The 16,123-nt window shown below is 46.5% G+C and overlaps 1 protein-coding gene across 1 annotated transcript in view; it reads right to left on the reverse strand.

Annotated features, from left to right (window-relative positions):
* The window catches only part of AHI1 (Abelson helper integration site 1), a 231,072-nt gene that overhangs the window by 177,702 nt on the left and 37,247 nt on the right, over positions 1–16,123 (reverse strand). Inside the window, exons 12-13 of the mRNA XM_040429185.1 lie at positions 13,048–13,171; positions 11,306–11,535 (exon numbers count right to left, since the gene is read on the reverse strand). Of these exons, the coding sequence (XP_040285119.1) occupies positions 11,306–11,535; positions 13,048–13,171 (354 nt within the window). The remainder of the gene's footprint in view (positions 1–11,305; positions 11,536–13,047; positions 13,172–16,123) is intronic.

The following is a 16,123-nucleotide window of genomic DNA, read 5'->3' on the forward strand; positions in this document are numbered from 1 at the left end:
CACCAACGGTTCTTTCTGCTGCATAGCGCTGCCATTGGCTGGAGCGTTGTTACAGCCAATCGCAGTGCTGGGAGGGGACATCATTGTCTGATGTCCCCTCCCTGACCTCAGAGGTGACATGGGCTGATGTAATCAGCCCCAATCAAATCTGTCCCAGCCACCAGCAGCACCACAGATTGGATGATACTTGTATAGCGCTGCCATAGGCTGGAGCGTTGCTCCAGCCAATCGCAGCGCTGGGAAGGAATACCTGTGTCTGGTGTCCCCTCCCTGACCCTAGGATGTCATCAGCCCCCTCCCACCTCTAGCCGAGCCCCCCTGCAGCTCCATTCATTGCCGGCGCTGCGATGGGCTGGTCTTCACTAGCCAGCCAATCGCAGCGATTGGGGCTGCAGGGGGCGGAAAAACTACTCCTCAACTTCAGCTAAGATGGCTGACTGCCGATTAGTGCAGTCAGCTTACTCCGGTCACCGCGCGATTCGCCGCGGTGACCGGAGTTATCCATGATGTTACTATTACGCACGATGCGGTTTATGACACCGACTTTCATGACGTACTAGTACGTCATGTGTCAGGAAGGGGTTAATATTTGGTTGCAAATCCTTTGCAGTCAATAACAGCCTGAAGTCTGGAACGCATAGACATCACCAGACACTGGGTTTCATCCCTGGTGATGCTCTGCCAGGCCTCTACTGCAACTGTCTTCAGTTCCTGCTTGTTTTTAGGGCAGTTTCCCTTCAGTTTTGTCTTCAAAATGCATGCTCAACGGATTCAGGTCAGGTGATTGACTTGGCCATTTGCATAACATTCCACTTTTTTTCCCTTAAAAAACTCTTTGGTTGCTTTTGCAGTATGCTTTGGGTCATTGTCCATCTGCACTGTGAAGCGCGTCAATGAGTTCTGAAGCATTTGGCTGAAGATGAGCAGATAATACTTGCCCCGAAACACAGAATTCATCCTGCTGCTTTTGTCAGCAGTCACTTCATCAATAAATACAAGAGAACAGTTCTATTGGCAGCCATACATGCCCACGCCATGACACTACCACCACCATGCTTCACTGATGAGGTGGTATGCTTAGGATCATGAGCAGTTCCTTTTCCTTCTCCATACTCTTCTCTTCCCATCACTCTGGTACAAGTTGATCTTGAAAAAAGCTGGGCACTCACACTTATCTGAGTAGGTGGTAATTTAATTCAATATAAAATGCAAATAAAATAACAAACTTTAAATTTTTAAAATGCATGCATTAACATAAAAAAGCCCTTAATATAAAGATATTCTAATAGTAGTTCTGGCCAGACTTAAAAGGACTTTCGATACACCAAAAACAGAAAGGACAATTGTATGACCAAACCAGTCCACCATATGACAAATTTACTGATCTAAAATCGAAATACTTCATATAGTTCGTCCATCCGACTATTGTAAAATCGCAACCCTGAATATATACCGCATGTGGTCAGTTTATCTATTATGATGCACTGCCCAAGAGGCCCCCACAGCCCAAGCTGAATGAGCAGTCACCCAAAAGGGTGGGGCCCGGTCCCTAACGCGGTATGCTTCCACAATGGGCAAATTAATCCATCGCGAAATGGAAGTCTTCGACGCTGCAGTCTCATCTCAGCCCCTCTGGAACACGAACAGGGAATCCGGTCCGCCGGGAAGATGCCATCTATGACAGATAGACTCGAACGGCTCCGTACCAAATCCAGGGTATCAAGCGACTGCTCCCGAGGATGAGATGGGTCCGGACAAAATGATGGTAGAATAATCTCCTCATTTAGATGGAATGCCGACACCACCTTCTGCAGGAAGGACTGAACAGGACGAAGGACCACTTTATCCTGATGGAGGATCAGAAACGGTGACCGACACGAAAGAGCCTCGAGTTCCGACACCCTACGGATGGAAGTGATTGCCACCAAAAACGTCACCTTGTAAGACAGGAAGCGAAGCGACACCTGCTGCAAAGGCTCAAACGGAGAAGACTGGAGAGTGTTGAGCACTAGATTAAGATCCCAAGGATCCAACGGATTACGGAAAGAGGGAATAGAATGCACCACCCCCTGCAGGAAAGTCCGAACCACTGAAAGTGAAGCCAAATTCCGCTGAAACAAAATGGAGAGAGATGAAACCTGCCCTTTGAGGGAGCTGAGAGACAGCCCCAAGTCAATGCCCGACTGCAGGAAAGACAAGAGTAGCGGCAAAGAGAACCGAACGGGAGGCAGCTGATGCCGCTCGCGCCAACTAAAGTAGGACTTCCAGGTCCGATGGTAGATTCGGGAAGACGATGGCTTCCTGGCCCGAATCATGGTCTGGACCACGGCATCCGAGAAACCCTGCACCTTCAGTAGCGACCATAAATTCGGGTGGAAGATGGGCCCGTGCGACAGGAGGTCCACCCGAAGAGGAAAACGCCAGGGTTTGTCGGCAAGAGGAGCGACTATAGACGCGTGCCACACCCGGAGTGGCCAATCCAGGGCCACGAGGATGACGGGCAGTCCCTTGGGCCTGATTTTCCAGAGGAGGCGCGGAATGAGAGGCAGAGGCGGGAACACGTAAAGAAACATGAACCGACCCCACAGAATTACCAGCGCATCACACACCAGGGCCATGGGGTCCCTGGGCCGCGCAAGAAAGTCCTCTACCTTGTTGTTGAAACAGGAGGCCATGAGATCAACATCCGGTCGCCCCCACCACTCGCAGATGGCCCGAAAGACCTGCGGGTGAAGAGCCCACTCGCCGGGATCGAGAAAGTCGGCGATCCAGTTATCGACGCCGGGTATGTGAACTGCCGACAGTGCAGAAAATGTTTCTCCGCCCAGCTGAGAATCAGTGCCGTCTCCGCCATGACTGCCGGGCTCCGGGTGCCTAGTGATTGATGTAGGCCACCGCCGTGAAGTTGTCGGACTGAGCCCGAACCGGACAACCCCTGAGATGGTCGGCCCAATGATGCAGAGAGATCCAAATCGCCCTCAACTCCAGAACATTGATTGGAAGTGTTGTGCCTTTTCATAGGTAAATGCATTGATATCCAATTTATTCTAGTCAAGATGGATGTTCATTGCCTTTAAGAGCCATGCTCGACTATAGTTACAATTTAGTATGTCTTGAGTAGGCCAAATTAAGGTCACACATATATATATTTGTTTATATTATATTGTTATATGTTACGAAGACAACATGTATCCAGTATATTGTATATATTTCTCATTAGAAGAGTATCTGTCTCTAAACGAGTGTCTGTGAAGATGTGTGTTTTGTAACAATTAATCACATCTTTGGTATGACAAGAGGTACTGATATCTCTGTGAGAAAACAAAGCCATTCAAGTTATTTATGATCCATAAATCAACAGTGTGATAAACATTAAGTGAGACGCCTAGAGGTCTGTCTCTAATTGCTACAAGTGTCAGAATTAATCCCTATAGCTTTGAATTAAAGCTTCTAAGGTCAAAATGTATATTCAGACTTACATAAGTTAACCCTTTATACTATGATGCAAACAGCTTATACAGTAGTGCCACCTAGGTATCAGTAGGTGACATTACAACAATAGCAAAAGTGCATTCTGGGTAAGGTTATGATGTCACATCTTTTATCAATGGTCACGCCCATCCGACAATGATTGGAAAGTTCCAAACTAGGAAGGTGTGTCTAACTGATAAGTTTGTGATCATAAGCCATACACAGGAGGTAGAGAAAAGGAGAAAGGGAGAAAAAAGAGGAGAAGGAGAGAAGAAGAGAAGTGGAGCTCTCTAGAGGGGTCTATCAAGATGGAGGGCCATGGTGAGATGCGCTATGATGGACCACCCAGCTTTCCTAGGAGCAGAAATGAGATTCCTACTAGGACTTGGTAAGAGACACAGAAAATGATATTTCATTTTATTAAGACTAATTTGATAGTGTGGGTGAAATTATACCATCTAGATTGGTGAATAAATAAATAATTAAATTAATTGATCATCTCCATATTGAGATGTAGTCTTAGGATATTGTGAGGCTTCATTCTACCTGCAGAAGAATCTAGACTCATAATCTAGCAAAACGGATTCCCACAGGAAAGACGTATTTCAAGTCCTTCCCATTAAAGATCCTAGATCCCTGTTATTTGTCTTAATAGTCTTACCAAAGTTATATATGTGAAAATAGTCCAGGATGGGGTGGAAGGATACAATTGTCTCTTCTAAGTTATATCCTTGAATGGATTTGCCCATCATGAAGCCATGTGATGTGTAGTAGTTGGTTGGGGGGGGGGGGGGGGCAGAATGTATTTAGCATTCTATAATGATGTCTAGGATTAGACATGCCCATCATGATATCATGATGTTTTCTCTGAACAGAAGTAATGTATACAACTTATGTTCATATTTTGATATCCTAACCTATTAATAGCTTGTGTATAATGTGACAAGTTATTTCCACTCACATGTATTGTTAAGCTTGTAATGCTTTATATTAACGCTATATATATATTCATTTGCATGTATCATTGTGTTTATTTACTTATATATGTTTATAACCTTGTAACCAATAAATCTGCATATTTTTATAATACCTGTGTATTATTGTATAATGCAGAACTACATTTTATCATTAACGTCATCTCACGTCAAAAAGAACTTATTTATCTGACTAAATAGTCGGACTCAGATCTGAATTGTATCAATTAGGTTGTCTACAATTCACCAGGTCATGATTTTAAGAATTTAATGACAAATTTTATAATTTTTTTTATTTTTATGGTTAATTATTTTTATGACCATAATTAATAATTCTTAATTGAATTATTACCCCCCGACAGAAGGGAGCATTCCTCGCGTGACCATAACCCTTGAACAGAGAGATTCTCCAATATTACCCCCCTCCAACCCCTGAGGCTTGCATCCGTTGTTAACACCTTCAAAAGGAGAGGAAGGAACGAGCAGCCCGACATCATCGGAGAGACCAACCACCACCTGAGGGCCCGGCGGACCGGGACAAGGAGACGCATGGGCCCATCCAGGGAAGCTGGGGAACGGTCCCAGCTGGACAGAGTGGCTCGCTGAAGTGTTCTGGTATGGAACTGAGCATAGGTAACTGCTTTGAAGGAAGAGACTATGTGATCCAGAGCCCGCATGCCGTGGCGAATGGGAACAGGACCTGGCCGCAACAAGGGGAGAATCTGAAGACAGCTTCTCTGGAGGCAAGAACACCTTGGCCTGCAATGTGTCGAGCACCATGCCCAGATAAGTCAACCGCTACAATAGATAAAGACAAGACTTCTGCCTGTTCAGGATCCATCCGAAGCGTTCCAGGGTGTCTAGAATTATGCTCCGCCGTCACCCAGAATGACGGACCCTCACCAGGATATCGTCTAAGTAAGGGATCGCCATGATCCCGCCAGCATGAAGCAGGGCCATGACTGCCGCCAGAATATTCGTAAAGACCCTGGGAGCCGTGGCCAGGCCGAACGGGAGGGCTACAAACTGGAAGTGAAAAGGACCCACTGCGAACCGGAGAAATCTCTGATTAATGACGCAGATGGGCACGTGAAGATAAGCATCCTTGATGTCTATCGAGGACAGGTACTCCCCCGGTTCCATGGACGCAATGACCGGCCTCAGGGACTCCATCCGGAAACTGCGGATGCAAAGGAAGCAGTTGAGCGCCTTGAGGTCCGGGACGGACCGTCCCCTCATTTTTGGGAATTACAAAGAGATTGGAGTAAAACCCCCGAAAAGGGTCTTGCGCAGGGTCCCCTGCTGCAGCAGCGTGCGAATTGCCTGAAAAAAGGAGATTTTTGTATAACTTACCAGTAAAATCTCTTTCTCGCTCTTCATTGGGGTACACAGAAACCGTGGGTATAGCTATGTCCTCTAGGAGGCGTTGACAATAGTAAAAGCTGTTAGCTCCTCCCCTGGCAGCTATACCGCCTCCAGCCTGGAGAGAGAGCTTCAGTTTGCGCACAAGCAGTAGGAGAAGCAAGCCAACCAAAGAAAAAACATGGAACACAAACCATGCCGAAAGACCCAACGGGGTTCAAATCAGCAACTGCCACAACTGTGGTCAAACAACAATACTGGGTGGGTGCTGTGTCCCCCAATGAAGAGCGAGAAAGAGATTTTACTGGTAAGTTATACAAAAATCTGTGTTTCTCACCCATATTTATTGGGGGACACAGAAACCGTGGGACGTCCAAAAGCAGTCCACAGGGAGGGAAAAACCACAGACCCATGGAAGCAATCGTCCCTGCAGCTGTCCTGAGGAAGGGGGGTGGCTTCTGGGGGGGCTTTGGGGGGGGGGGGGGGGCCACAGCGAGATGAAGTTGTGGTCGGGCCTAAGTATTTGCGCACGGCCGACCGGAGCTGTCGGTCGAGCTGGGCGCAGAGGGACCTTGCATCACCGATCCCCACTGGCCGGGGGAGTTTACCCCAGACTGGGAAGAGCGTGGGCCGGCATCGTTCGGGTGTTAAGCTTCCTGGTGCCCGCTCCCGAAATCTGGTGGGATTGGACCGGCAGGGAGCCGAGAGGGCAGCGCGCTCACCTGACACCAGCTCCCGGTCCGCAGCGGAATCACTGATCCCCTGCGCACGGCCTCCCGCTGTGTGCAGCAGCACCTGCCTGGATGTTATTAACCCCCTAGTGCCCGCGAAGTCGTCGGCCTAGAGGGGAGTTAGAGGGAGTCCTGGAAAGAGCGCCGCCATTGCTACCATAAATAAAGGCTCGTGCCTGTTTCCTGGGGTCCAAATCCTAGGAACAATTGCCACCAAAGAGGGAGGGAGGGATACTTACCTAATCCCGTGTACTCACCTCCTCTTCATCCTCCCTAAGTGGGCCCGCAAGGTCACCTTTTCCAGCAGGGTCACCTCCTCAGCAGCTGGCACCGGAGTGGCAGGAGTCTGGCATGGCGGCAGGGTCTTCTCTTTGGCGGACCTAGGTGACCCTTCTGCTGGCGGGAGAACAGGGAGGCGAGGCGACCACTGTTTCCCACCTGAAAAGAAGGAAAATAAAAAACTAAAATAAAAAATCTTCAGGACCTACCCTGCAGAGGTCTTACCTCCTATTGACACTAGAAAAAAACTGAAGCTCTCTCTCCAGGCTGGATGAGGTATAGCTGCCAGGGGAGGAGCTAACAGCTTTTACTAGTGTCAACGCCTCCTAGAGGACATAGCTATACCCACAGTTTCTGTGCCTCCCAATGAATAGGAGCGAGAAAAGGAATCTACAGCTGAGGGAGAGGTCGGAGGTGACAACCGAAAGAAAAAAAAAAAAAAAAACGGGACGGAGGGGAGGACTTGAATTCCAGCTTGTAGCCCTCTGCAATGACCTCCCTCACCCACGCATCCGAGACGCGAGTCAGCCAGACATGCCGAAACAAATGAAGCCGGCCGCCCACCAGAACGGAGGGTGCCGGGAGCCGCCCGTCATGCAGCGAGCTCTTGGGGTTAAAGGACTTGGAACCCTATTGACGGGAACGCCAGGAAGGGCAAGACTTAAAGGAAGGTTTGCTCTTCTCGTCCGCAGTCGACTTATCGGACGCCCTCTTGGGGCTGTAAAAACTCTGAAATGGGCAAAAAAAAGGCTTCTTCTTTTTTGACCTATTACACCGCCCTCTGTTCTGTGGTAAATGCGTGCTCTTACCACCTGTAGCGTCCAAAATGATCTCATCCAGGCGCTTACCAACCAGTCTGCTGCTGATAAAGGGGAGGGCGGTCAGGGTCCGCTTTGAAGCATTATCTGCCGCCCAGCAGGAGAGCCATAGGGTACGGTGAATAGCCACCAACAGGGCTGACAAACGAGCCATAAGCCTGGCCGTGACCAAAGATGCTTCACAAATGTACGCACTGGCATGAGAGAGCTGCAGTGCTATATCTGCAAGTTCCCCCCTGGGGACTCCAGAGTCGAGACCCTGGCGTAAATTACTTTTCCACTCCCCCATAGCCTTACTCACCCATGTAGAGGCAAATACCGGCTGCAGCGCTGTACCCACTGCCTCAAAGGCAGATTTTGCTAATGCTTCCAGCTTCTTATCTCTGATATCAGAGAAACAAGCCCCATCCGCTATTGGCAAGGTAGTATGATTAACCAAGCGGGAAACGGGCGGGTCCACTATAGGTGAGGACGACCATTTTTTTGTCAAATCCTCCGGAAAAGGATAAAGGACGTCCAAGTGTTTTGGCAAGGTAAAACGTCTATCAGGAAAATTCCACTCCTTGGAAAGACAGGAATCAAAGTCCTGGTGGTTGGGGAAACACTTGTGCGATCGACGGGTCCTTCTAAAGGAAAAACCTGAGCTGGCAGATGACGGTGCGGGATCCTCAACCTGTCTCGATAACCGCCGTAAAAAGATTGTCCACCATGGAGGACAGTTTGGACGACTGACCCTCCGTCGAGACCACATCCTCATCTGACCCCCCTTTCACAGAATATGCCTCTTCCACTGAGGACACGTCGGAGTGAGACTCTCTAGCCGGAGGAGGAGAGGCAGAGGAAACGGGAGACACAGACACCCTTTTGGGGTAGGATGTTCTGGCCCATTTTGCGGGACGGCGACGATGGGCATGCGCCCCATAATCGCCAGAGTCGTATCGGTCAGAGGACTGCCTTGCCAACAAACTCCCCAATATTTCCACAATGGCCTTGTTGGTGTTGGCGACATCCTGTACACCCTAGACAGGAAACGCGCCCATTCCGGTTCTACCATAGGCTGGGTAGCAAGAACAATCGTGTCCGGGGCCGCACACGCAAAGCGAGTCTGACTGAGGGGATGGAAATTTTGCGAGACACGACGCACAGGCAAAATGACGCAGCAAAGGGACCGCCTGTTCGGGACCTGGGGCCTGGGCTCAGACAACACCCACCTAAATGAGGAAGAGGGTAAGGTTAGACACTGTAAGAAGGGACAAACAGCACTTACCAAGCCTGTGTCCCTCCAAGCAGCAAGACCAGCGTCAGCGTCCCACCAGGTGTTTTAAATTCCGTTTTAAACAGACAACTCTGCAAACGCCGCCGAGCAGCAAGAGGATGCGGTGTGCTGCTACCGCTCAGGAGCTACTAATGTGTCCCTGAGCCCTGCATTAGCGGCAACAACTATACCCATGATCAAGCCTGTGTCCCCCCAATGATACGGATGAGAAAATTACAAACCACTTACTAATGTATTGTGATTGTCCATACTGCTTCCGTTGCTGGCCGGATTAATTTTTCCATCACAATATAAATTGCTTGTTTCCATGGTTATGACCACCCTGCATGTTTTGTATCTTTTTCTGTGATTTTTTATAAATGTATGTGCTTGAAGGAGTGGCATCTTCAAGTGTGTATATGCTTCTATTTTATCCTGGAAGTAGCATTCTTGTGCACATTTGCCCCTCCTTTTAAACATTGATTAGGTGGTACATATAGGTGTACGTGCTCCTCCTCCCATCGGTTGCTGGATGCACAGAGGTGACTAGGAGCAGCACACGATATGTACAGGGTCTGCTCTCCTGAACAAAGATACCCAACGGCATAGGTAGGTTTAGTGTAAGAACTGTCTGACTGAGACTACCTTGGCACAGGTACAGATGTGTTTTGATCAAGAAGTATTGGTGGTGAGTCTCAGATTTTATCATATCAGAGTGAGGGCTTAGTCCATATATAATGTTTGCATCTATTGTGTTAGTACATTATTTTTCGTGAATTATTTTTCCTTATAAATGTTGCCATGTACATCCACATATTTAGTTATCATATCATGCAGGATGTTTTGTATCTTTTTCTGTGATTTTTCACCCTGCAATCCATCAGCGGTAGCCATCCTTGCACACTAAAGAAAAAAGCACCAGCTCACGGTCCCAGCCACCAGAAAGGCCGGCACTTTTTCCTACAATGTGCAAGCATGGCCACCGCTGATGGATTTCAGGCTGGTCGTAACCATGGAAATGAGCCATGTATAATGTGATGGGAAAAATGAATCAAGCCTTGTATTGACTTTGACTACATGATAAATGCTACTTGCTGAAGTGAGTAGTTCATAGCCTTTAACCCTTAGGATACTAGAGGTTTCTTTCCTTTTTGTGTTTTCATTTTTCTTCCCTGTCTTCCTGGAGCCATAACTTTTTTATTTTTCCGTTCACATATACATAGAATGACTTTTACATATACATAGGAGGTTTTTTTGCAGGACAAGTTGTACTTTCTAATGCCACCATTTAATATGACATACAATGTAGTGGGGAGCAGGGAAAAAATTCCAAGTGGGGTAGAATTGGAAAAAATGCAATTCCTTCACAGTTTTCTGGGTTTTGTCCCTATGGCGTTCCCTTTGTGGCAAAACTGACCTTTTTACATCAGCATATTGTGACCCCCATAAATTCTGTGTGGGACGATTTGTAGTATTTATTGATACCATTTTGGAATGTGTGACTTTTTGATCACATTTTATTTTAAAAAAAATTGGGTAAAAGAAGCAATGAAAAAATGGCAAATCGGCCATTTTGATACTTAAAAAAAATAAAAAATGTTTTTATATTTTAATAGTACGGGAGTTTTCAGACATGGTGATGTCCATGATGTTTAGATTTTTTTATTATTTATGTATTTTTTTTATTCTAAAGAAAGGGGAGTGATTTAAATTTGTATATTTTTTTATATATTTTTTTTCTTACTTTTTTTGTTTTTGTAGCCACTCTAGGCTACAATGTCCACTACTTCATTTTTTATAAATTATTTCTATATTCCCATAGGGTGTATAGCAGTGATGGCTAACCTCCGGCACTCCTGCTGTGGAGAAACTACGACTCCCAGCATGCTCCATTAAATTCTATGGAGTTCCAAAAACAGCCAAGCAAGAGTGCATGCTGGGAGTCGTAGTTTTACCACAGCCGAAGTGCCGGAGGTTAGCCACCACGGGTGTATAGTATTACAGGAATCGCTGATTTCTGATGTTGGCCTGCTGGCCAACATAGGAATTGCAGCACTAAAACGCTGGGTCTCTTCAGAAAGACGCAGACTATTAGAATTCATTAAATGCATCCCCAATCGCTGCACAGGGAAGCACGCGCTTCCGGATTTTTTACCTTTAGATGCCGTGATCACACTTGATCCTGGCATCTAAAGGCTGTAAAGACCACGATCGACATTACTGCCGGTCGCGGACATTAGCTGCATACCTCTGCTGATTGAAACAGCATGAGCGGGTGCCATGTTTAAAGATCGCTCCAGCGCTGTAGCGAAAGGGATAATAATGTATTATTAATAGAGAAAGGTTGAACTGATCACTTGTGTATTAAACCTATGTAACTATGTGCAGTATTGTTCTCTAAGACAGAAAACGTACCTTCCGCGTCAAAACACAGTGAGTTGATAAAACTTTTATGACCATCCAACTCTTGTAGGAGTTGAGCGTTGATCTCCTTAACTTTTATATTCCATACTCTAATGACTGCATCGTAGCATCCAGTCACAACCAGATGATCAGACATGGGGTGGAACTTAGCTGTGTATACAAAGGAAGGGTGCGGTAAAACTTTTAAAGGAGATGAAATCTCATTTGCAATTCTCCATAGCCTGTAGGGAAAGCAAACATGATATAAGGGTTAGAGGAACGTGTACTTTACTGCATGTTAAAAACACATCTGCTGCTACTCCATTCAACCATATGGGACTGCTAGACAGAGCCAAGTACATTGCTCAACTATCTCCATCAAACCTATGGAGAATAAATTGTGTGGCAGCAAACATACTTGACCGAAGATACAGTGAAATGGGGGAATAAGAGAACTCAGTCCTAGTGATCGATGGGGGTCCCAATGAACAGACACAGCTCGAAATAATAGACCAGTACCTATTAGAGGTTTATAACACCAGAAATGTTTTATGATGTAATGTTTATTTCACACTCGTGAATTTGACACCTATTTTATGGACTATAGATAAGGCTTATTTCACATTAGAGTCAGCATTGTCCGGCAGGCTGTTACGGTAGGGTAACAGCCTGCCGGATACGTACTAACGCTAACACACGTGTGCCGCCGGAAGTCCGCTCCTGCCCCATTCCCTACAATGGGGACGGGTCGGAGATGCGGCCGCAGCACGGCACACATGCCGAGAGGCGGTCGGACAAAAGCCGCAGCACGCTGTCTTCAGGATTAATAAATAGGGTCTGCTTTTTCCCAAAAGATTACCACCTTGTATATTTTTCTTCTGACTGCTGGAGATTGTAATTCTAAATTGTTTATTATCACGTTAAATTAAAGGGTTTTCCAGATTTAAAAAATATATATATGGCAACCGCAAAAATGAAAAGATTTCCCCCAGTACCACTGTGCACAGTAAATGGCAATGTGCACAGAAATGTTGGCCATGTGACTGCTGCACCCAGTAAATGGCAGGATCAGTCATATGTTTTAGGAGGAAAAGTAGTGGCTGGCCACTGGTAGAGGCAGGTATTTAAATGGTAAATATGGACTTTTTCAGCTGGCAGATTTTTTATTTTTTTTGCTTTATTTGAAAGTCTGGAAAACCCGTTTAATTTCATTGTGCACAGTACCAGTATATTCTGTAGTCATTTAAAGGCAGTCTATCCAAGGTTTTGACCTCTCAAAACTGCGGTCACTGCTACATAGGTGACAGAAGGAGCAGTATAAGCATATCGAGGGGGATAGACAGCAATCCAAATTTAAATCTCCATGGTGCTGCAAACGCAAGTGCCATGGGGGTGGTCCTTTCATGTTCGCCAACCCCTCTCCTCTGCGTGACAGCTCTCTCCTGATTGGACACTACAGACATCATTCAGTGCAGAGGTACTGTATTTCTTGGTTATGCAACCTGCAAAGCAATTGCCCCTGGTATGCTTACACTAACACTCCCTGCCCGACTCCTTTATAGAGCTGTAGGGGGTTCTTTGCGAATTATACAAAATGGCCGTCACAAGCAAACGGTCATAGAATTTAAATAGGACGGGTACCATCCACTGTCTAGGATAATAGCCTTTTGTTGTCCTAAAAATCTTCAATCATGTTATCAGGTGTTTTCTTGTACAGTAGGTCAGAAAATGGACAAATTCAAAATCAAACTCACCTGGCTGTACCATCAGATGAAGCAGAGAGCAAATGATCATCGTCTTTGGACCAGCAAAGATCATAGACAACATTAAGGTGACCATGAAGCTCTCTGAGATACTGCCCAGAAGGAATCTCATACACTAAAAGACAGAAAAAGAAAGTTTAGCATGTATAATGAAATTCGCTAAAAGTTCACTCTGTAAGCTTTTAGGAAACTGTGATTGTTAATGATAAATTTTTATTGCAGTGTAGACCTCTGAGAAGTCCAGCAGTGTATTCTGTATCATCCTATGCAGACTACACAGCAATCAACCTGTGTAGTCTGGACTTCCCTATATAATAATATAATAAGACTCTCTTCTGCCACTCTCTACCATTTGTTCCCTCCAAACCCAGGTGCTGCCACCACCCTGTAGGACACCACAGAAAGGCTACTTTCACACTTGCGGCAGAGTGATCCGGCAAGCAGATCCGTCGCCAGAACTGCCTGCTGAATCAGGCAATCTACATGCAAACAGACAGCATTTGTAGACTGATCCGCATGCGGATCCGTCTCACAAATGCATTGCAAGAATGGATCCGTCTCTCCGTTTGTCATATGGAAAAACGGATCCGTTTCTATTATTTATTTATTTTTACTGGTCTGCGCATGCGCAAACTGGAAGGACGGATCCGGCATACCGGTATTTTTAATGCTGGATCCGGCACTAATACATTTCAATGTAAATTAATGCCAGATCCGGCATTCCGGCAAGTGATCCGGCATTTTGGACGGAGAGAAAACCGCAGCATGCTGCAGTATTTCCTCCAACCAAAACGTCTTTCAGTGACTGAACTAAAGACATCCTGATGCATCCTGAACTGATTTCTCTTCATTCAGAATGCATGGGGATCAAACTGATCAGTTATTTTCCGGTATTAAGCCCCTATGACAGAACTCAGTGACGGAAAAGAAAAACGCTAGTGTGAAAGTAACCTAAGCACTGCTCTAGACTCTGTTGCCCCCCTCACACACAACAAAACCCGAAAAATCAACAGACAACCCTGGCACACCAACCTGACCAAAAATCTCAGACAAGCTTCCAGGGCTGCTGAGCAGCGATGGAAGAAATCCCATTCTAAGCATCACTTCACCGCATAGAAGCAATCCCTCCTCATTTTCAAATCCTCACTCGCTGATGCAAAACAGGCCTACTTCTTATCTCTCATATCTTCCCTGTCCCACAGCTCTAAACAACTTTTCAACACTTTTAACTCCCTTCTCCTTCCCCCAGCCCCCCCTCCTCTCATCTCAGCTGAGGACTTTGCCACATACCTCAAACAAAAGATAGTCAACATTAGAGAAAGCTTCTGTGCACAGTCCTCACAGAACCTCTACACAACTGCTCAGTCCTCTTCTCCCAAAACCCGCTTCTCCACCATTACAGAAGAAAAACTCTCCACTCTACTCTCCAGATCACATCTCACCACCTGTGCACTTGACCGAATCCCATCCCACCTCATCCCTAACCTCACCACAGTGTTTATCCCAGCCCTAACTCATCTCTTCAACCTATCACTAACCTCTGGTGTCTTACCCTCTGGTTTTAAACAAGCTACCATTACACCCATCCTCAAAAAGCCTTCACTTGACCCATCTTCTTTGTCCAGTTATCGCCCCATATCACTTCTTCCATTTGCCTCTAAGCTACTTGAGCAACAAGCCCATTCTGAACTGTCCTCTCACCTCTCCTCCTGCTCCCTCTCTGACCGGCTACAATCCCACCACTCAACTGAGACTTACCAAAGTCACCAATGACCTACTAACAGACAAAACCAAAAAACATTACTCTGTCCTCCTTCTCCTTGACCTGTCCTCTGCCTTTGACACTGTCGACCACTCTCTTTTGTTGCAAACTCTCATCTCTTGGCATAACTGACCTGGATCAAATCATACCTCACAGACTGGACATTTAGCGTCTCCCACTCTCACACCACCTCCTCGTCTCATTCCCTCTCTGTTAGTGTCCCGCAAGGCTCTGTCCTAGGACCCCTGCTCTTCTCTATCTACACTTTTGGCCTGAGACAGCTCATATAGTTCCATGGCTTTCAGTATCACTTTTATGCTGACAACACACAAATCTACCTCTCTGGTCCAGACATCACCACCTTACTATCCAGAATCCCAATGCCTATCTTCCATATCCTCCTTCTTCTCCTCTCGCTTTCTAAAACTTAACATGGATAAAACAGAATTCATTATCTTTCCCCCATCTTGCTCATCCCCCCCCCCCCCCCAACAGACCTATCTATCACAATCAGTGGCTGCACACTCTCCCCGGTCAACCAAGTCCGCAGCCTTGGAGTGACCTTGGATTCTGCTCTCTCCTTCCGACCACACATCCAAGACCTTTCCACCACCTGCTGCCTCCAAATCAAAAACATCTCCCGCATCCACGCTTTCCTCAACTTTGAGTCTGTGAAAATGCTTGTACATGCCCTCATCATCTCCCGCCTAGACTACTGCAACATTCTCCTCTGTGGCCTTCCATCTAGCACTCTCGCACCCCTCCAATCTATCCTCAACTCTGCTGCCAGACTAATCTATCTCTGACCCTGTTACTCCTCTTCCTCTCCCCTCTGCCAATCCCTTCACTGGCTCCCCATTGCCCAGCGAATTCAGTTCAAAATACTAACAAATACATATAAGGCTGTCCACAACCTGTCCCCTCCCTACATCTCTGAGCTACTTTCCCGATACATCCCCACACGCAATCTCCGATCCTCACAAGACCTCCTTCTCTCTTCTCCTCTTATCACCTCTTCCCACAATCACCCCCATACTCTGGAACTCGCGACCCCAACATATCAGACTCTCACCTACAGTGGAATCCTTCAAAAGAAACCTTAAAACCCACCTCTTCAGACAAGCCTACAACCAGTGACCCTGCTGCCTCTATACCGCCATGACCAGCTTCACCCTCACCTACTGTGTCCTTCTCCCATACAATGTAGATTGTAAGCCCTCACGGGCAGGGCCCTCTCTCCTTCTGTACCAGTTTGTAACTCGTCTTGTTTATGCTTAGCGCAATTGCCCTATATTATGTATGTAT

This window comes from Bufo bufo, chromosome 4 (assembly GCF_905171765.1).
Source record: "Bufo bufo chromosome 4, aBufBuf1.1, whole genome shotgun sequence".
In the NCBI taxonomy this organism is placed as follows: Eukaryota; Metazoa; Chordata; class Amphibia; order Anura; family Bufonidae; genus Bufo; species Bufo bufo.